The 22,536-nt window shown below is 43.8% G+C and overlaps 1 protein-coding gene across 13 annotated transcripts in view; it reads left to right on the forward strand.

The window, feature by feature from the left end:
- Positions 1-22,536, forward strand: part of ZMYM3 (zinc finger MYM-type containing 3) — a 677,821-nt gene that overhangs the window by 171,448 nt on the left and 483,837 nt on the right. For 12 of the 13 annotated variants that reach the window (XM_033945153.1, XM_033945158.1, XM_033945160.1 and 9 more), the window contains exons 3-4: positions 3,671-3,715; positions 7,738-7,778. In XM_033945153.1, coding sequence (XP_033801044.1) covers positions 3,671-3,715; positions 7,738-7,778 — 86 coding nt within the window. The remainder of the gene's footprint in view (positions 1-3,670; positions 3,716-7,737; positions 7,779-22,536) is intronic. The other variant, XM_033945156.1, reaches the window with a different exon arrangement.

Raw genomic sequence — 22,536 nt, forward strand, 5'->3', positions numbered from 1 at the left:
GACCTCTCATTATTGTCTGGATTCTTTTTCTAGACGGGACGGCCACTTTGGCCAGGCAGTATTACAAAATGTATTCTCCTGAATTGCCAACACTGCCACCATCCCATTCTGGTTTGCTTGGAGGTCACCCATATGTTGAGAATATGCTGCCTGCTTGTCCTGGGATAAAGCACAGTTACTTACTGTAACAAGACACAGTCACCATTAAGGACACAATCACCGAGGCGCAAAATCTATATATACCGCGTATCAACAAAGGATCCAAGAGGAAAAAGAACAAAGAACCGGCGTGGCTCACTGTAGAGGTGAAGGAGGTGATCAGAGACAAGAAAACTTCATTTAAGGAATGTAAAAGGTCAAGAACGGACGAAAACTGGAATAAGCACAAACAATATAAAAGCAGGTGCCATAAGGCAGTAAAAGGGGCCAAAAGAGACTACAAGGAAAAAATAGCCAAAGAGGTGAAAAACTTCAAGCCGTTCTTTCAATATATTAAGGGAAAACAACCCGCAAAGGAAGTGGTGAGACCCTTGAATGACCATGAAATAAAAGGAGTGCTAAAGGAGGACAATGAAATCGCAGACAAACTGAACACATTTTATGTGTCTGTATTTACCAAAGAGGATATACACAGCATACCGGAAACCATTGGGCTATATGCTGGAAATGAAGATGGGAAACTGACAGGGTTGATGGTCAGTCTAGAAGAGGTATGCAGGCAGATTGATAGGCGTAAGAGCGATAAATCCCCAGGACCGGATGGCATCGATCCGAGGGTCATCAAGGACTGAAAGGGATTATAGCTAAACTGCTTCAACTAATAGCCAATCTGTCGATCAAATTGGGAAAGATTCCAGAAGACTGGAAGGTGGCGAATGTGAACGCCGATCTTTAAAAATGGTTCAAGGGGAAATCCATGAAACTATAGACCAGTGAGTCTGACCTTGGTACCGGGAAAGATGGTAGAGGCACTGATAAAGGACCGCATCATTGATTACCTTGACTGACATGGTTTAATAAGGACCAGCCAGCACAGTTTCAGCAAAGGCAGATCTTGCTGATGAACTTGCTGCACCACTTCGAGGGAGTAAACAGTCAGATAGAAACATAGAAACATAGAACATAGAAACATAGAAGATGACTGCAGAAAAGGGCTACAGCCCATCAAGTCTGCCCACTCTGCTTACCCACCCCCTGTCTATGCCCTAATGACCCAATTTCCTTATCTTGACCCTCGTAGGGATCCCACATGGGTATCCCATTTATTCTTATAGTCTGGCACGCTGTCTGCCTCGATCACCTGCACTGGAAGCTTGTTCCAATGATCAACCACTCTCTCTGTGAAGAAATACTTTCTGGTGTCGCCGTGAAATTTTCCGCCCCTGAGTTTGAGTGGGTGCCCTCTTGTGGCCGAGGGTCCCTTGAGAAAGAAAATATCATCTTCCACTTCGACACGTCCCGTGAGGTACTTAAATGTTTCGATCATGTCTCCCCTCTTCCTACGTTCCTACGATAGACAAGGGCGACCCGGTCGACATTATATATTTGGATTTTCAGAAGGCATTTGACAAGGTTCCACATGAACGACTACTTCGGAAAATTGTGAGCCATGGAATCGAGGGTGAAATATTCACATGGATTAAAAACTGGCTGGAGCATAAGAAACAGAGAGTGGGGGGTAAATGGATAATACTTAGACTGGAAGAGTGACACCAGCAGTCTCAAGGCACTGGTCTTTGACCTGAGGGCTGCCGCGTGAGAAGACTGCTGGGCAGGATGGACCACTGGTCTGACCCAGCAGTAGCAATTCTTATGTTCTTAGGTGTTATTTAGGGACAGCAGGCAGCTATTCTCACAACCCACCCACCTCCCCTGGTTGACTTCTTAGCTAGCTATCTGAACTGAGGAGATGCGCGCTTTATGTGGGGCAGGAAGGCACTCACACATGCGCAGTGCGGCAGTCGTGGACTTTCTAAAGTTCTTCAAGCAAGTCTGCTTGCGAGGCTGTCTGCATCGGGGCTTCGTGGATGACGTCACCCATATGTTGAGAATATCTGCCTGCTGCCCCTGGATAACACCTGTTACGGCAAGTAACTGTTTTCTCATCAAAGAAAGATCGGGTCCAAGATGAAACAGGATAGCTTCTGTAGCAAAAAACATGCTCTTTCAAATGATATACAAAATAAAAAACAAACAAACTATACATTAGAGATATTTGAATCTGAAAAATAAAATTTGCATAAATGCGTACAGCCATATTTTTGGATGGTTGTATCTTCAGCTTCACTGTAAAAGCTCATATTACAAATCTTGGAAGTACCTCATGGTACATGTCTGCTGGTAAAGTTGTACCCTCAGCTGACTTACCTACCAGCAGCAGTATGGAGCCAAACTGTGCCAAAAATTTTCATTCCTGAATTTTTTTTTGCCTTCTTTGCTGACCTGTAGAAATGAAAGCACGTTCGCAATAGATTTCAAACTTGGCACAGAAACTTGCCCCAAGATGTTGTACCAAAGTGCCAAATATCAGACTCCTATGTAGTTTCCTTCTGCCGCAGTGCTTAAGCAAAGTTGCCATTTTAGATCACACGAGGCATGGGAGTAGATTGATTGCTTTTGTTCAACCACCCCTAACTCCTGACCAAATTGAGATAGATCCCAAATTTTTTGTAGAGTTTCATTTGAGACCTTAACCCTGTAAAATTTGGTTGGATTTCAAGGGGTTCAAGCGTGGGCTCCTGGTCCACTTGACATGGAATGACCTATATAAAATATAAATAGAAAATCAATAAAACAGATAAAATTCTATAGCGATACTGCTAAAGGTCTTGAACAACACAAGATATAAATATAGGCAAAAAGACCACTTTTCTGAGGCTGCTTTTAACTCTAAACTCCTAATCATTTGTTCAGTACCTATATCTATTTTAATCATTCCCACAATAAGATTTCTTTTTACTAAACTGCGCTAGAGTCTTTTACACAGGCCAGCGATGCCCATAGAATTCCTATGAGCGTCGGAGCATTTAGCTTTGCTAGCCCGCACTTTAGTAAAACTCAGTGTACGTAATTCCCCAGTCCCCGATATGGAACTCATTGCTTGTTGCAGTCTACTTAATTACAGTGGTACCTCGGAATCCGAATGCCCCAGAACTCGAACAACTTGGAATCTGAACTATTTTTTTTAATTAAATTTTGCCCCGGAATCTGAGCGATGTTTTGCAATCTGAACGTATGGGAACTGCAAGCGTTGCTCAGCCCAAAGCTTCCCCTCTGATGCAGCTTTCTGTTTCCGCCTGGACGGTACGCGTCAGAGGCAAGTTTTGGGCTGAACACCACTTGCAGTTGCCGTTGCCGATCTTGCTGCCTAAGCTGGCGGGGGCCCGATCTTGCTGCCTTTGTACCGCCTTATCATTGGTTAATATCTGAGAGTGATATGAATAAAGAATTGCAAAACAAATCCAGTGTGTTTACTATTAAATTTATTTGAAAATCTGAGTTTGTGGGACCAAGGAACGGATTAATCCAGTTTCTATGATTTTCAATGGAAAAATTGTCTTGGAACTCTAACGGGGTTCTGAAACGGATTAAGTTCGGATTCCGAGGTATCACTGTACCGACTATGACATTAGAAAGGTGTTTAAAACTGTTTTTATTTCTTTCTGATTAGTAAAGGAGAATCTTTTGCCTCTGATAAGGTCATTGGAAATTCAAGGTAAAGGATAAATATATGCATATTTTGTATTTTTTTTTCTGTTTGTTCTGGAATTGATAGTGTTGTCCAGGACTAAAATGTAAGCCACGCCAAACCTGTCTAAGGAAGTAGCGGATTATAAAGAATACAGGTTCAAGATCCTTTATCCAAAATCTTTGGGACCAGGCATATTTTGGTTTTTGGAATGATAATGTTAAGTCAGAAAAAGACAGACCATAAGATCATAATATTGCCACCAAACCTATTTATTTAAAAATAAAGCAAACATTAAACAAAACACTTCAGATAGAAAGTTGACGGCACTGGTTGATTTCTCTGCCTCAAATTTTCATATAGGACAGATATAAAATAAAATTTAGGAGTGCACATCTCAACAATTTTCATAGTGTTTTATTTCAATGTTTAGTAATGTGTACTCTTTCAGAAAGTGTATGCACAATTGAGGAAAGAGTTGTACTGTTCACAGAGGGCCCCTTTTACAAAGCCACTACCATGGAAAAACTTGTCCCAGACTATGGTACTGGAGCTTTAATATGCATCATCTTCAGTCACACATAGTCTGTCTTACCAAAAACTCTAACATGCATCATGGCTGATGACAGTGGCGGTCTTTTGTCTGGTTTTTTTTTTCATTTGTCTAATTAACAAAGGTTTCTATTTCATTGAGTAGATAAATGCAAATTGTTCCATGCCAACAATTAACTGGTCACACAATTTCACCATATCATCCATCTATAGGGATATTTTTTCTCCAATGTTCACAAGGTCTTCATCATCACCACTATCTAACACCATTTCAGCAATCTCTCCAAGGAATGCACAACAGGTGCATTTTTGTCAATATTCTGCACTTCATTAATACCAGTTGCTTCTAACTTGTTAACATTTTCAAATGATAGACTTCTCGCATAAGCAATGAGGTTTGATATCATCAGTGTTGATGGCTAAAGTTTATGTTTGATTTGTGCATGTCGGGGATATTAACTACTTCCAGTTTGTGTCAAATTTAGATTTTTTGAATTTTTTGGTTTTCAGAATTTCAGATAAAGGATCTTGTACCTGTAGAAGATAAGAATCCCTTGAATAGATTGTAAGCTCTATTGAGCAGGAGCTGTCTTTTACATGTTTAGTATACAGCGCTCTATATATCTAGTAGCACTATAGAAATAAGTAGTAAATAATTTTCAAGACCAGTGAAGTCCTGTGTGTGAATATCTTACAAGTATGAAAAGACAGTAAGAGGAAAGTAAAACCTATAAAACTCTATTGAAGTAAGATCTGGTTTGTGTCTATAGCATATTTTAAATTACAAGACCAGATAATCAAAATCTGGGCTGAATTGGATGAGCCAAACACCTTTCTATTGCTATACCTTGACCTTGGAACTGAATCTCTATGATCAATTTAATAGTTGCTCTCTAAGTCTTCATTTCTTATGGGAACATTAATCTTTGCTGTGCAACTTTTTCTAGCAGCAGAATATTGCAAATGCTCCTTAGCAGCAGCATCAGACTACATAAAGTAGAGTCCCAGTTAACCGGCACTCAACCAACCGTCAAAAAAAAAAAAATACCTCCCCCCCCAGACTACCTTCACTGCAAACCCCCTCCCCCCCCGGCCACCAGCGCTGCTCTCCTCCCTTCGTGCCCAAGATGATCAGTGCTGCTGTCCATCTCCACTGACCAGTACTGCGCTTATCATAGGCGTTCTGATGCTGAAAGAGCCTGTTGCCCATATTTAATGCTGGGCTGCTGCGGGGCCTAGAGCACTTCACATTCTAAAGGCCTTCTGGCTTCTGCCCTCTCCAGCCAAAAATCTTGGCTTATATTTAGTTATTAAGCCTCTTTTTATTAGTAATGCTCAAGGTTGCCGGTTAACTGAGAGTCTACTGTATGTTTTAGGTGGAAACATAGTTTCCTTTTAATAGGTTACAAATAGTATAACTCTGAATATATTATTTTGTGGACCTTTAAATGTGTCTCAGTATGTGAAATGGCCTAATGATTAGAGCAGTAGGCTGAGAGCCAGGGAAACCTAGTTCAAAACCTGCTGCAGCTCCTTGTGATCTTGGGTAAATCACTTAATCTCCCATTGCCTTGGCTACAAATTAGATTCTACAGTTGTGCTCATAAGTTTACGTACCCCGGCAGAATTTGTCTAAGATCTGCACCATTTTTGGAAAATGAATGATCAAACAAAACACATTTTTTTTTAATGTTTCAAGCCATTATGCATCACAGAACATCACAATCATTAAACAAATCATAGCAATGAAGGAAATAATAAAATGGTCCTGCTAAAAAGTTTGTGTACCCTTAGTCCTCAATATTGTATATTGCCACTTTTGCATCAATGACAGCTTGCAGTCTTTTCTGATAGTTGTGAATGTGGCCCTTTATTTTCTCATGTGTTAAAGCTGCCCATTCTCAGCAAAAAGCCTCTAGAGCCTGTAAATTCTTTGGTTGTCCAGCATGAACTGCATGTTTGAGCTACTTTGGGGAGAACTCAATAATGCTGAGGTCAGGAGACTATGGCCACTCCAGTACCTTCCCTCTTTTTCTGCTGCAGCCACTGAAGGTTGGACTTGGACTTATGTCATGTTGGAAAGTCCAAGTGTGCCCCATGTGCAGCTTCCAAGCCGATGAATGCAAATTCTCCAATATTTTCTGATAAGATGCTATTTTCATCCTGCCACCAATTTTGACTAAATTCCCTTTGTCGCTTTAGCCCATACTCATCCAAAACAGCAGAGATCCACCTCCCATGTTTCATTTTATAGGCCTTGTTGATGCTCTCCAAACATAGCACTTATTATGGTTGTGACCATAAAGTTGAATTTTGGTCTCATTGCTGCAAATTTTGTTCCAGAAGTTCTGAGGCTTTTCTAGGTGCTGTTTGGCGTATTGTAAGCAGGCTGTTTTGTGGCATTTTTTGTTTAATATCTCCTTATTGTGCATGCTGAGTCAGCCACACTGTATTTCTGTCGAAGTTGCTTGTGGGTTTTTCTTTGTATCCCTGTAAAGTTTCCTGTTGGTTGTGTCTGAAATCTTTCTGACCTTGGCTTGGTATTAGCAGAATCTGTAGTGAACAGTACTGATTGCATTTTCAAATCTTTGCATATCTTTTTTTGTATCTTTCTCCTGATTTATAAAGTTGAACTACTTTTGCTCACAGATCCTTTGATAGTTCTTCTGCTTTCCCCCATGGTTCAGAGACCAGCAAAGTCAGTTTTCTCAAGAGCTAAGAAAGTCAACTCATTGACTGGAACTTATTTTATTTTTTAATTTAATTTAGATTAATGTTTAATCTTTTTTTAGAAAAAAAATTTAATTTAATTATTTTATTTTTGTTTTTATCCTCACTGAATACTTGTTGAGATGTACATATCTTGTCTCTATCTCTTTCTTTCCTATCTTCAATGGAATTCCTTTCATTATTTAATTGTTACATTGTAAACCGCTTGAGGGGTATATCAAAATCTTAATAAACATAAACATTTATACACAGACACTAATTGCAATCAAACAAATCGCTGGTGTGGATACTTGCACTTCAATGCCATCTCAACCTGTGTGTGCCCATTTGGGAATATTATCAGTCCAAACATTCAAGGGTATGTAAACATTTGAACAGGGCTTTCCTGTGTGTGCTCAGTTATCATTATGATTACTAAAGGCTAAAATTCTGTGAGTTTCACCTGACCAATATTCCTCAATTAAAGAATGGTGTCTTGCACAATCGCTCATGTTTTCCACACATGGTACATATTACAAATTCTGCCAGGAGTATGTAAACTTATGAGCACAACTATAAACTCTCTAGGGTTAAGAAAATATCTACTGTACCTGAATGTGACTCAGCTTGAACTATGACTGAAAAGGAATGAGTTACATTAAAATCACTGTGGTTTGAGATTGTTTAACAGGAAATGGGGGTGGGGGTGGGCGGGGAGACATTGAGATTTAAGGGCTCTATGCCTAGGGCATTGTTTTGATCAGAGTTCTATGTATCTTCTTTTGTAGAAGAAGGTCACCAAGCAGAGAAGGGGAGCGAGCCGCCAAAGGTAAAACACAAAGGTGGGGGTGGGAGAAAAAGTGGATAGGGCCACTTCTTGTAACATTTGGTTCCAGGGAAATATTTTTAGGGAATTGGGAACTGAGAAAGAGGGGAGGGCTAGCTGGTTTTCTCTCTTAAGGGAATTTCAAAAATTTATGTCATGGTGATTGTGCCACTGCTTCTGCCATGAAAACATTATCAGGTGGATCTGTTGTGCCTCCCATGAAACTAACATACCCTGACTTCTTGTTTCTGGGATTCACACCGGTTCTCTTTTTTTTTTTCCCCTCTCTCTTCTGTTTCAAGGACAAAGCATGACAGATAAATCCTCACTCATGGGTGACATCACTAACAAAGCCCGACCTGGGAAGCGCTACTCCAGCAATTTTTTCCAGAAGCTTTTGATCAGGCACATCACTGCCGTGCAGGACCTTATCAGTCTTCTCTTTTCTATAGAGCTGATTGCGGCTCTTCAGCTTGGAAAAGAGATGGCTGGAGATGGCTGAGGGAAGGATATGATTCCGGAATGATGTAGAATGGGTAAGAGTGAATTGATTTTTCACCCTTCCAAAAAATATTTCTGGAACTCCTTGCCACAGAATGTGGTAACAGCAGTTAGCATAGCTGGATTTAAGAAAGATTTGGACAAGTTCCTGAGGAAAAATTAATAGTCTGCTGTTGAGGGGAAACCACTGCTTGCCCTGGATCGGTAGCATGAAATGTTTCTGCCAGGTACTGTGACATGGATTGGCCATTCTTGAGAATTGGAAACTGCACTAGATGGACCACTGATCTGACCCAGTATGGCTGTTATGTTCTTATTTTATTGTATTTATTATATTTGATACACTGCTTGTACATGGGTATTAAGTGGTTTACAAAACTAAATACATTAGGCACTATGGAGTTCCCTCTCTGTCCCGAACAGGCTCACAATCTAAAGTGCCTAAGAGAAAAAGAACATCATTCATATATTAAAGATAAAAATAGAAATAAGATGAGAAGGAAGGAGCCCCAGAGAGATATAGAGAACCAGGGAACATGAAGCAGAGTGGTTACATTGTAGAGAAAAAGATAAAATAGTAAATCTAATAAGAAAAGTATCAATTACTATATCAGGCAGAAGAAAAGAAATAGAAAAAATAAAATAAGACAGACCCAGCAAAACAACAACAAAATAAGATATGAATAGTTGGAGGGAGAAATTACAGTTAGTGGGAGATTATGGAGAGTATCGCATAGAGTTCCATAGTGTTGATGAAATAGAATTGATTTCAATAGTTTTCAGAAGGAGAAATAGGATGTTTCCTTGAAGAAGCTGTGAAGCATGGAGTTCCAAAGGTTAGGACCTGCATATGAGAGAGCTCTCTTTCTAGTTGTTTGTAGTTTTATTAATCTTGGTTCGGGGACTTCAAATCAATCGTGATGTGATGATCTCAAAGAGTTCTATTAGGTTGATATCGGGCCAGTTTCTTGTACCAGCCAGCCAGATGCCAGGCTTTGAAGGCTAGACAAAGTAGCTTGAATTTGATCCGTTCAGTTATTGGCAGCCAAATCAAATAGAATCAGCATAATGTGGTCATTAATGGGCACACCTGTTAACAGTCTAGCTGCAGTGTTTTGGATTAACTGCAGGTGGGACAGGTTGGCTAAACTTGACCCTAGGAGTAATATGTTACAGTAGTCTAGATGACTAGTAATAAATGCGTGAATTAGTTTAGCTAGATTATTTGCGGTCAGGATAGGTTTTAGTTGGCGCAGTAGTCTTAGGTGGTAGAAACACATTTTTACAATGTGGATTATTTGCGGTTTGTAGCTTAGATTGAAGTTGCAGCGCATTCCTAGAGTCAATATTTCAGGCTTTATTTGAATGGTTTTGCCAGTGAGTTTAGGGAGTTTGTGTAGGACGGATTGGCTGCGTGATAGCCACATGGCGGATGATTTGTTTGCATTAACAATTAGACTGTCAGCTAGTCAGATGTTAAGGTCTGTCAGGTTGCTATTAAGGTCAGGGAGAATTTCTTCTTGGTTGTTTCCCACAAATATTAGCAGTTGAATATCATCTGCAATTCTCAACAGACAGAAGCACTAACCACTTAACCAGCATTCAACATCCTATCATTCCAGCATGGGGAAGAAGACCAGCACACTGCAAGACCAAATCTCACCCTCATCCTAAATCTCTCATCTACCCCAAAACGACTCACAATTACCATACAAAGAACACCACACTCACATGCACCATTTAAATATCAGAGCCCTAGGCCCAAAAACAGAACCCATAAAAAAATGGATAATAAATGAAAACCTAGACTGCCTTTTCCTCAAAGAAACCTGGCTAACTTCAGACACAGATCCCAGAATAACCGAAGTCTGCCCTCAGGCATACAAAATAACAGTGGTCTGCAGAGAAAAAAAAGAGGAGGAGGATTAGCAATCTTAATCAAAGACTCCCTAATCCTAAATATAATTGAAAAAACATCCACCCATACATGGACCTTCTAGCATACCAACTCTCTGGCACCACACTAAAAGATACACTAAATTGCATGCTCTGTTACATAACACCGGGAAACTGGTCCACAGCAAGACCTTAATTTGAAGACTTCATATACCAAAACTCACTATCAGCAACTTACAACCTAATCCTAGGAGATCTAAACCTACACCTTGAAGACCAATTCTCCAAACAAGTAGATAACGTTCTCTCATTTCTCAATGCCTTATCTTTCCTTTTTTTAAATATGTTTATTGAGACAAGAGGCAGCTGGATAACAAGTACAAAACACTAGGCAACAAAGCAAGCAGTATAACAAACATGAACAGAGTGGTACAACCAATGAGAGAGTGCACAGAGGTACAGAAAAAGGTACATCAGAACCACGTCATGAGTGAAGGGAAGTGCGATAAACAACTCGCCAGCCAGCAACCCCGTCCATTTTAGATATAGAGGAACAACCAGAATCCCCAAACTATTCAACACAGGCAATTGTCACCCTGTCACACCATACACAATCCAGACAAAAACACACCCGTACACTCCAAGGTACACCCACAGACACTTACACATTCTCTCCACCGGGGAATGCCACCCCCATCATAGAAGGAATCACTGACAGCAAAAAAGAGAAACAAGGTCAACAGGCACAGTGTCAGATTAACCAGGTGGGGAGGGAGCCCCATAAGGCTGCCAACAGATATGCAGCTTGTGGCAGATAAGAGAGAATGCACTTGTCATAGCAACAGGCCGCATAGGTAAGGAAATACAGAGAACCATGTGCTAACCCTCAAGGCAAAAGGAGTAAAAGGAATAGCAGGGAAACCAGACAATCCATCACTTGAAAACATACAATATCGTTTAAGCATTAGTGTCCAGTAGCTGCTGCCAGAGGGTACAGTAGAATTTCCAATGTTCCTGTGGGCGAGACGAGTAGATGTCCAACTCAAAGCAGGCCTACTGCTTCATCAGGGCTATCCACAGGGTGTATGGGGAAGCCTCCTCAGAGATCCAGTATTTCAGGATAAGCTTTTTCCCCACAATAATAGCGTGTAAAACAAATTTCTGGGAGGGTAAGTCCAGTCTGTGATGTTGTAGATTTCAGACATCCCTTAATAACAAAGCAGGTTCATTCCAGGGCACATTTCTGTGCAGGAGATCAGCCAGACAGCGCTTTACAGAGTCCCAGAGAGTCAGTTTAAGGCAAGCAAAAAAGAAGTGAATGAAAATACCCCCGTGGGTTTTACATTTAAAGCATTTATCGTCAGGCCACAACCCCATGACATGCCCTTGAGCTCAGGTAAGGTAGGAGCGGTGCAGAATTTTGTATTGTGTCTCCTGCAGGGTTACCGCTTTCACATGAAGATAGAGTGTTTGGAATAGGAGCCGTATATCATGGATGGAGACATCTAGCTCGAGTTCGTTAGGCCACTCTCTCACTAGAATGGTTAAGCACCCCTCCCCGGTATGATCCCTCTCCATACCAGGTGGATATTTTATTAGCCGTGGTGGGAGTGAAAAGGAAAATCAAGTCCAAGATGACATAACCCCATTGCTCCCCATGGGCGCGTACCAGGGAATGATAGTAGTGATGAACTTGGAGGTAAGTGTAGACGTTGCCGGGAGGCAGGCGCCAGGATGCTTGCATTTGAGCAAAGGAAGGGAACAAGCCTCCCCCCCCAAAGCCAGTGCAGTACCTAAAGTCATATCGAGTTCCGTACGCCCCCCCTCCCCCAGTCCCCCCACTCCCAGAGCGAAATCAGGGTTGCGAAGGGAGAGAAAAGGCAAGACAGAGGGTAGCTTGCCCTGTTGCAAACACCACCATCGCCAGGCTCTACGGAAGGGAACAAGAAAACAGGGACACAAGGTCCCCCACTCCCGCCCCCAGCCCCATGAATAAGAGACGAAAAAGACCAGGGTAAGCAGAGCCGCAGGAGAGTAGCGTCGAGAAGATACCAATTGTTCATGGATCCAACAGAGAAGCGCTGCGACATTATAAACGCGGAGAGCAGGTAAGCCTAAACCCCCCCTGTTCCTACTCTGAGACAGTTTAAGAGCATTGATACGGGCCACCTTTCCCCCTCCAGACAAAAGAACAGATAATATCTTGGTAAGAACGCTAGTCCATACGAGATATCCAGACAGATTGTTTGAAGTGGGTAGAGCAGTTTTGGAAAAAACCCCATCTTCACCAGTGCCACCCGTCCCATCAGGGAGAGAGAGGGAGCGTGTGCCATTTAAGATAGAGGGTATTAATCTTCACAATAGTAGCAGTAATGTTTGCGGCGTAAAGTTTGTGGGGGGGGGGGTCCCGATAGAGAATGATGTCCAAATATTTCAATTTCCCAGGTGCGATGCCTATACCCAATCCCGTACACCAAGGTTCTGTGGCAGAGGCCCCTAACAAAAGAGCCTCCGTTTTGTCGAATTAATTTTAAGACCGGAAAAAAACACCATAGGACCTAATGAGAGACATTAATGCGGGCATAGTCCAGTCAGCATGCTTAACATATAAGAGCATATCAGCGAACATGCTAATGCAGAATTCCTGGCTGCCCACCCGGAGCCCCTCCAGTGCTGGGTCCCGATGAATCTGAAAACTAAAGGCTCCAAGGAGAGAAGGAAGAGAAGCAGCGACAGGGGGCAACCCTGCTGCATGCCTCTCCCCAGAGGGAAGGGGTAAGACACCCCTCCATTCACCAATAACTGAGAACGCGGATTATGATACAACGCGGACAGCCAATCAATGAAGTCGCCCCGGATGCCGAAACATTCAAGAGTCCCAAAAAGGTGAGTCCAGGAGACCATGTCAAACGCTTTTTTGACATCTAGGCTAGTGATAAGCGCTCTGTCAGTGATGTCATGGGGAGATTGCAACACTGCGAGGACCTTCAAAAGGTTCATTGAGGCATGCCTTTCCGGCACAAAGCCCACCTTGTCTTCATGGATAAGAAAGGGCAAGAAGCCATTGAGTCGCACTGCAAGAATGCTGGCCAGAATCTTGACATCTTGATTTAAAAGGGAGATTGGCTGGTATTACCCAAAAGCATCCAGCGGGTGCCCTGGCTTGGGAAGAATGATGATGTGAGCCCTATTATGGGTGTTCCCCATGGGAGTAACAGTACACAGTCCCATAAAATAGTCTCATAAGGGTAATAAAGCCGAGGGGTCCAAAAGTTTATAGAACTCTGGGCCTAGGCCATCAGGTCTCGGCGTTTTAGCCAGCTTAAGTTTTTTTTAATGGCCACCTGTATCTCCTCACCTGTGATGGGACCATTAAGAGTGGCTCTTTGAGCGTCAGTCAGCTTGGGAAGATTGATACATTGGAAGAACTTAGCGCTAGCGTCCGCATCAAAGGGTTGAGCGGAGTAAAATTCAGTGTAGAATTTCACAAATTGTTGTGTAATAGCTTGATGGATAATATGGGTCGCACCCTGTTTGTTTTTAATAGAAGTGATAATGTGCCGCGCTTTGTGAGGGTGCACCAAATTAGCTAGTAACCGGCCCGTTTTGTCACCCCATCGATGGAGTTTATATTTATAGCAGTATATATTGCGACTAGCACGCAGATCTAAGAGATGGTTAATTTTAGATTTGAGAAGACCCATGGCCTGTCTGGTAGCGTCATCGAGACGGATGATGTGAAGATTCTGGTAAGTGGCAAGGTCCCGAGACAACAAAAGAAGCTATCCATCATGTTGCTTTTTTTGAGAGGTGGAGTAAGCGAGGATATGCCCCCTCATGACTGCCTTAGCAACTTCCCAATAAGTAACTGGACCCACGTCCTCCACTGAATTGGTTTGGACAAAAGCTTCCCATTTCTTTTGAAAAATCTCATGAAACGAGGCATCCGCAAAGAGGTGGGGTGACATGTGCCAAACGCGGCCCTCCGTCTGAGAACCAAATTGTAAAACGAGGCCTGGAAGAGCATGATCAGAAATGAGGGGCGCCCAGATGCAGGCATCCGTCATGTATAGGAAGAGAGAAGCAGAGATAATAATGTAATCAATACGAGAATAAGTCGAGTGGGGGTGAGAGTAAAATGTAAAGTTATGCTCATCCGGGTGCAGGGTACACCATGTATCCAACAGGCCTAATTCCCTCAGGGAAAAGTGCACCCCCTTAGTGAAGTGGCCCTTTGGTACTGGGTTAGCTGGTTTATGATCCCACTGAGGGTGAGTTACAAAATTGAAATCTCCATCCAATATAAGCAGTTGGGGTAAAAGCGGAGCCAGGTGACCCACCAGGGAAGAGAAAAACGCGTGGGTATAGATATTGGGAGCATTGCACAAAAAATCAACAGCTTGCCCCAAAGTTCCCCAATTAATATTATGAACCGCCCATTAGGATCCGCAATTTGGCTATGAATGTGGAAGGGTATGTTTGTGTATGAGTATAGCCACCCCGCATTTCCTGGCTGTGAAAGAAACATAGCCTACTTGTCCCACCCACCCACTCCCTATGAAGCTCTCTTTGAACATCGAAAAGTCTAAATTAATGATTTTTCCCAACAAAGAAGGACTTTCTCTTTTATCTCCCATTACATTTAAAACTCAATCTCTTCAAGTTGTGTCTTCTTTAAAATTACTAGGAATCACTTTCGACAGTAAACTCAATTATCATCGTCATATCAACACAGTTGCTCAGCACTGTTTTTACCGGCTACGAATGATTAGATCCATATCCAAAGTGTTAGAGCCTACTTCTCTGGATATCTTGATCCACTCCCTTGTGATTTCCTGTATTGATTACTGTAATGCGCTCTATAAGGGCATAACTAAAAAAAAAAAAAAAATAAGATGACTCCAAATTATACAGAACACTGCAATGAAGATCATATTTAACGCAAATAAATTATACCATGTTATTCCCCTCCTTTATAAAGCTCATTGGTTGCCGGTAGAACATATAATCACATACAAAATTATTTTACTAACCTTTAAAACTAGACAAAGTAGTCAACCAGAATTTATCAATAACCTTCTTATTCCCTATAGTTCTTCTAAGACTCTAAGATCTTCTTCTAAAAATCTTTTATCTGTTCCATCTCTGAAATTTGTCAACACAATGAGGTCTACTATTTTCTCTGTCAGCACTCCATTACTTTGGAATAATATTCCGATCCACTTACAGGAAGACTCAAATATTCACCATTTTAAGACACATTTAAAAACATTTCTTTTTCTTGATGCTTTTGAGACATAAATACCCTTTTTAGGGCTACATAGTTTTATTCTACTTTTAGATACCCTCCCTTTTATTCTTTTCCTATATGTTCTCTTTCTTACTTGATAAATTGTAATTCTATCCTTCCCTTTTTTGTTCCTGTTTGTTTTTGTATTGTTTTTAAATGTTTTAAATAATGATTATTGTTTTAAAGGATGTATAGTTACCCCATATAGAAACATAGAAACATAGAAAAAGACGGCAGATAAGGGCCGCGGCCCATCTAGTCTGGCCACCCTAATGACCCTCCCCTATTTAGCTCTGTGCAGAGATCCCACGTGACGATCCCATTTCTTCTTAAAATCAGGCACGCTGCTTGCCTCGATCACTTGAAGTGGAAGTCTATTCCAGCGATCAACCACTCTTTCGGTGAAAAAGTATTTCCTGGTGTCGCCGTGCAATTTCCCGCCCCTGATTTTCCATGGAAGTCCTCTTGTTGCCGTCGGACCTTTGAAAAAGAAGATATCTTCTTCTACCTCAATACGGCCTGTGAGGTATTTGAACGTCTCGATCATGTCTCCCCTCTCTCTGCGTTCCTCGAGTGAGTATAGCTGTAATTTATCCAGCCGTTCCTCGTACGGGAGATCCTTGAGTCCCGAGACCATCCGGGTAGCCATTCGCTGGACTGACTCAAGCCTCATTACATCCTTGCGGTAATGAGGCCTCCAGAATTGTACGCAGTATTCCAGATGGGGCCTCACCGTGGATCTATACAACGGCATAATGACTTCATGCTTGCGGTTGAAACTCCTACGTATTCATCCTATGATCTGCCTAGCCTTAGATGAAGCCTGCTCCACTTGATTGGCAGTCTTCATGTCTTCACTGATGATTACCCCTAAGTCCCGTTCTGCAACAGTCCTAGCTAGGATCTCGCCATTTAGGGTGTAAGTCTCGCATGGATTTTGACTGCCAAGGTGCATGACTTTGCATTTCTTGGCATTGAAACTCAGTTGCCAGGTCCTAGACCATTGCTCCAATAGGAGTAGGTCGTGTTTCATATTGTCTGTTGTGCTCTTGCTTGTTATATTACACAGTTTGGCGTCATCGGCGAATAACGTTATTTTACCGCGAAGCCCCTCAGCCAAGTCCCTTATAAAGATATTAAAAAGGATCGGGCCCAAGACCGAGCCCTGCGGCACTCCGCTGATCATTGCCTTCGTTAAGGAGGGGGTGCCGTTCACCACCACCCTCTGAAGCCTACCACCAAGCCAGTCCCCAACCCATTTTGTCAAAGTGTCACCTAATCCTATAGAACTCATTTTGCACAACAACCTGCGGTGTGGGACACTATCAGATGCTTTGATGAAGTCCAAGTATACAATGTCCAAGGACTCTCCAACATCGAGCTTCCCCGTCACCCAGTCAAAGAAGCTGATCAAGTTGGATTGGCAGGATTTCCCCTTGGTAAATCCATGTTGACGGGGATCCCGTAGATTCTCCACATCCAGGATCTTATCTAATTGGTGTTTGATTAGAGTTTCCATTAGTTTGCTCACTATTGATGTGAGACTCACTGGTCTGTAGTTCTCAGCCTCTGTCCTGCAACCTTTTTTGTGGAGTGGAATGACGTTAGCCGTTTTCCAGTCCAACGGGACTCTACCTGTACTAAGGGAGAGATTGTAGAGCGCGGATAGTGGTTCCGCCAGGACGTCCCTTAACTCCCTGAGCACCCTGGGGTGTAGGTTGTCTGGCCCCATTGCTTTGTTAACCTTGAGTTTTGACAGCTCACAGTAGACACTGCTTGTTGTAAACTTAAAATTACTAAACGGGTCTACTGAGCCATCCTTTTTTTGTAGCTGAGGGCCGGAACCCGGCGCCTCGCGGGTGAAGACCGAACAGAAGTATTCGTTTAACAGTTCAGCTTTTTCCGAGTCTGCTTCTACATAGTTCCCGTCTGGTTTCCTAAGGCGTACTATCCTGCTTGTGCTGCGGTTCCTGTCGCTAATATACCTGAAGAAGGATTTATCGCCCTTCTTGATGTTCTTTGCTAAAGTTTCCTCCATTCGGAATTTGGCCTCTCTAACTGCTGTTTTGACGGCTCTTGCCCTAGTCAAATAGACTTCTCTGGAGTCCTGAGATCCTGTATGTTTGTAGGAGATGAACGCTTTTTTCTTCTCTTTTATGAGGTCCGAGATCTCCGCAGAGAACCATTGCGGCTTATTGTTCCTGCGCCGTTTACTCACTGATTTTATATAGCGATTGGTCGCCTCCTGAATGGTAGCTTTCAGAGTCGACCACAGTTCCTCTATGTTATCTGTTCCTTCTCAGTTTTGTAGTGCTTGATGGATGAAATCCCCCATACCCTCAAAGTTGGCGTTCTTGAAGCTAAGGACCCTGGTCAATGTGTTAGTTTTGGCGAAACCCTTCCCGAGTTTGAACCAAATCATGTTGTGGTCGCTGTAGGCCAACTTGTCGCCCACTGAGACCTCAATGACACTTTCACCATTGGTAAGCAATAGGTCCAGTATTGCCTGTTCCCTTGTTGGCTCCAATACCAGTTGCCTCAGTTTAGCTCCCTTCATAGAGTTCAATAGTCTCCTGCTGCTGCTGGATGCAGAGGAAAGTGTGTTCCAATCCACATCAGGCATGTTGAAGTCTCCTAACAACACTGTATCCCCACATAAGGTGATATTCTCTATGTCACCGATTAATTCTATATCTATGTCATCCTGTTGCCTTGGGGGTCTGTATAATATGCCAAGATACAGGCATTTGTCATTCCCCCTGGCCAAATTTACCCAAAGGGATTCCCCTGTGTACCTGATATCTGTGATTCTGGTGACTTTAATATCATCCTTAGTGTATATTGCTACACCTCCTCCGATTCTGCCTTCCCTGTCTTGGCGAAGAAGGTTGTATCCTGGTATCACCATGTCCCACCCGTGGGAGTCGGTGAGCCAGGTCTCAGATATCGCCACCACATCCAGGTCAGCGTTTCTCATTTCAGTCTCAAGTTCTAGGATCTTGTTGCCCAAACTATGGGCGTTGACGTACATAGCCCTCCATTTAGCATGTTTGCTATGCCTCCCTGGGGCTGTTCCTGCTTGAGCTGCGTGGACCTTTTCAGTACTACTTGTAGTTTGTGTACCTTCCCTAGACCCAGTATTGCAAAGGGTACCTACCCGAGGTTCGAAAGTGTTTGTACTCTGTGGGGGAATAACAGTTTGAGCTACTTTAATTCTTTTAGTACAGCTTGCAATGTGTTTACCCTCCCTAGACCTGGAATTACAGTGTGAACCTACCTTAGACTTAGAAATGTGTGTACTCGCCCAATTCTTAGAAATGTGTTTACTCGTCACAGTCCCAGACCCAGAATTGCGGTGTTTGCTTACCCCAGTCTCAGAAAAGTATTGATGGCATTGCTCGTCAGATAGGTTGTTTGTGCTTGTACCCTCCCTCAACATACCTGGTTTAAAGCCTTGTGAAGTAGGCGGGCCAGTCGGTGTCAAAGGACGTTCTTCCCTCTTCTAGTCAGGTGTAGCCCATCTGGTCCCTGTAGTCCTAGTAGTGTCTCTCCATGTTGCAGGAACCCGAAGTTCATCTCCTTGCACCAATCTCGCAGCCAGTCATTAGTCCTCTGGATGCGATCCTCCCTGGCTCTGCCCTTGCCCCTTACAGGGAGGATCAAGGAGAAGACCACCTGTGCATCCATCCTCCTCAGCTTCTCACCCAGGGCTCTGAAGTCTGCCGGAATGCTATCCTGTGTGCTCCTGGCGGTGTCGTTTGTTCCGACATAGATGAGGATCATGGGGAAGTGGTCCTGAGGCTTGATGAGTCTATCCAGGCAAGCGGTTACATCCCGGATCCTGGCCCCTGGCAAGCATCAAACCTCTCTTGATTGCAAGTCTGGTCTGCAGATTGGTCCCTCGGTGCCCCTCAGTAGCGAATCTCCTGGTGTCTCTGGAACTGGAATCTCCTGTTGATCATCTCTCTGTACCTCGTTGTCAGGTCCGTCCTGTAGCAGTTGGAATCTGTTCTTGCGGGGTCGATGTAGAACAGCCCTGTGTGTGAGAGAAAGAGACAGAAGATGAGGAAGGTCTTCTGCGTTTTCCTGTGGAGGAAGTTACCAGTTGCCAGGAGTCGGCGTCCCCAGCCTCCTCCTGTATTCCGATGGTTGGTCTGGAGGTATCAGGATTGGTAGTTTGTTTGGGTGTCGCGGGTATAGTCACGTTAGGTTCCTGTTTGGTGATTTGGGACAGTTCCTGGATGACGCCGTCGATGAAGGTCTCGTCGTCTCGAATGCTTCTTAAGCGCTGGACCTCTTCTCTCAGGTTCTTCAGCTCCAGTAAAAGGTTTCCATCTAGCTGATCCGTTACTTCCGTCTGTGTAGAGACTGTAGACATTTTCGAGGGGATGGCCTCGGTCTGTACAGAGACCTCTGTACTCCGTCCTGGTTTCCCTTCCATCTGCACATGTGCCGTAGCCACTCCCTGGATACCCTCGGTGACTGTACTGCCTGTGTTGATTGAAGTCTTGCTACTTTTGGTTCTACCTGCCATTTTAGAAGGTGTAAATTATTAAGAAATCCCTTTTTTTTTTTAGATAGTTATAGTTATAGTTTTTTTGTTATAGATTAGATAGTGTTGAGGTTATAGGTTAGCTAGTGTTGAGGTTAGAGAGATAGAGATAGTCAGTAGTCAGATGATTGTTAGTTAAGGCTGTCCGTTTCTTAGTGGGCTAGGGAGGTCTACCTGATTAAATGGTTTGAGGTCTGCCTGCTTAGCGTGAAGGTTGTAGGTGCTTGGTGGTTTGGTAGAGAGTGGAAAGATTTGGTAGGAAGTTGGAAGTTAGATTTGGTAGGAAGTTGGAAGTTAGATTGAAGTTAATTTGGTAATTAGTAGTTGTAGAAGCTCAAGTACAGATTAAAGTTGAAGGTTATTCCTTTGAGGCCCTTCGCAAAGGCGCTCTTGTGAACGGCTGTGCGCCGTTGGCTCGACCCCTTTTATGGGGGAGTCAGCTGGTGACATCGGGGGGTGAGCGGAGCTATCTCTTGCCTCTTTCCCCTCGACTCTGCTGAGTCCGCTCCTGTCCTGCTTTCGCCTCTGCCTGCTCGGCTGTTTTTAACATAATGTTCATTGTCTGGAAGGCCAATTGGGCGGTTTATAAAATGTTTAAATAAACTTGAAACTTCGAGGGGGGGTGTCAAATGGGTCTCCTGCAAAAAAGCTATATCAGTGCGTTCCCGTTTAAGATAGGCCAATAGTTTTGTACATTTATTGGGGGAGTGTATCCCATCCACATTTAGTGATTTCACATTCAGTTGAGTCATAACATATGAATAACACAGAGTAGTAAAAACCAGACATGTAGCGAATAACCTGACAAGGATGGGACATCCCAGCCAATATCCCACCCATCTTAACACACTTAGCAGCAGAGTGTTGAATTCAAATAGTGAAAAGCCCCAGCACGTGGCGTCCCTCCAGCAGAGAAAACAAACATAGAACCCCAAGCATACTACCACATTTGCCCCAAGCATACAAACTCCCCCCTCCACCCTGCCCAACCAAACCCAAAGCCCATTTGTAGCATGGAAAAATCCCTGCTAAACCCCAACCCCTAGAACAACTCAACTGTATAGCTCCGGGCCGTACCATAAAAGACAGCAACCCAACCTGACAAATCCAAGGCCCCACATGGACTATAGCCTCTCGTAGGGAAGGCTCAGAGCAATTCAACAGATACCAAAACGTGGTGTGGGAGCAAAAACAGAACAAATAGTCCAGAGAATCAGGGACTCAGTAGATAGTCATGCAGCAAGGCATTGTAGAGGGCAAAAGAGGTAATGGCCAAAGACAGAGCAAGGCAGCCACAATTCCCCAAAAATAGGAATGACAATCTCTGTAGGGAAACAAACAGACTGGGCCCATGATAGAAAGTGCTCTCAGGCCCTCACATCGCAGGGGGACTGCTCACCCGATAGTGGATGTCCAGAGATGGCCCTCCAAAGTCCATGGAACAAGAAACTTGATGAGAGGGTCCAGATTCTGCATGACATCGAAGCCAAGGTGACAGATCAGGGCACAGCAAAGGAGCAGCCACCGTTATAATTCAGGTGTGCTGAAAATGAAGATGAACAGTCCCCAGAGCTAAACTGCTGCAACTAGAGGGAAGCCCGCTGCAGAAGTCACACAAGTCACTGAGTGCTCCTGAGCAGCGACTCCGGCACTCGCCACCCAGGAGGGCAGGGGCCAACCAGGAACGTCATCATCGGCCCCCCCGTGGTCAACAGGGCCAAACGGAACAACATGGCAGAAAAGCGGCTCACTTGGGCTCCGGCACGGGGCAAAGTCAGGAAGCACGGCGGTCCCCTGGTACCAAAGCAAGTAGAGTCCAACTCAGCTGGAGTATTGTAGAATGCTGTGGAGTTATTATAGGTCACCCGGGCCCGTGCAGGGTACAGCAGAGAGAATCTGATGTTACGCTTGAATAATTCAGTGCAGTGGGGTGCTTTGGCACGATGCCTCGACGAGACCTGGGGCGAGAAGTCCTGGAATATCAGCACTTTGTGACCTTCCAATTGCAGGTTAAGATCTCTTCCTCGGCGATAGTGTGCCAGCACGCGCTTCTTCAAGGCATAATTAAGAAACCTGGCCATGACCGGCTGAGGCCGGGACTCCTCATCATGGTGGGTTCCCAATCTGTGAGCACGTTCAATAGAGAAGGGCGCCAAAGAGTCAGGGAGGGCAACGGCCTTAGGCAACCAGTCTTCTAGTCTCTGACGAAGATCGACGTCTCGAATGGAGTTGGGGATCCCCACAAACGGCATGTTATTGCGGCGGCCCCTATTTTTCTGATCCTCGAGGCGTTCCACCATAGCCCTGTTTGCCGATTCCAACGTACGGAGGCGCTCATCGAAGTTAGCTGCGGTGTCCTCCTGATGAGCTATGCGGTCCTCGGCACATTGGAGCTGATCAGCTTGGGAGTCCAGACTCTCTTTAATACCTTCCATGAAGGTACATATGGTAGCGAGCTTGTCTTCCATAATTAAAGTGAGCGATCGAGTAAGCTCCTGGACCGCCGTCGCCTCCAGTGGTAA

The sequence above is a fragment of the Geotrypetes seraphini genome, chromosome 5 (assembly GCF_902459505.1).
Source record: "Geotrypetes seraphini chromosome 5, aGeoSer1.1, whole genome shotgun sequence".
NCBI classification, from domain to species: Eukaryota; Metazoa; Chordata; class Amphibia; order Gymnophiona; family Dermophiidae; genus Geotrypetes; species Geotrypetes seraphini.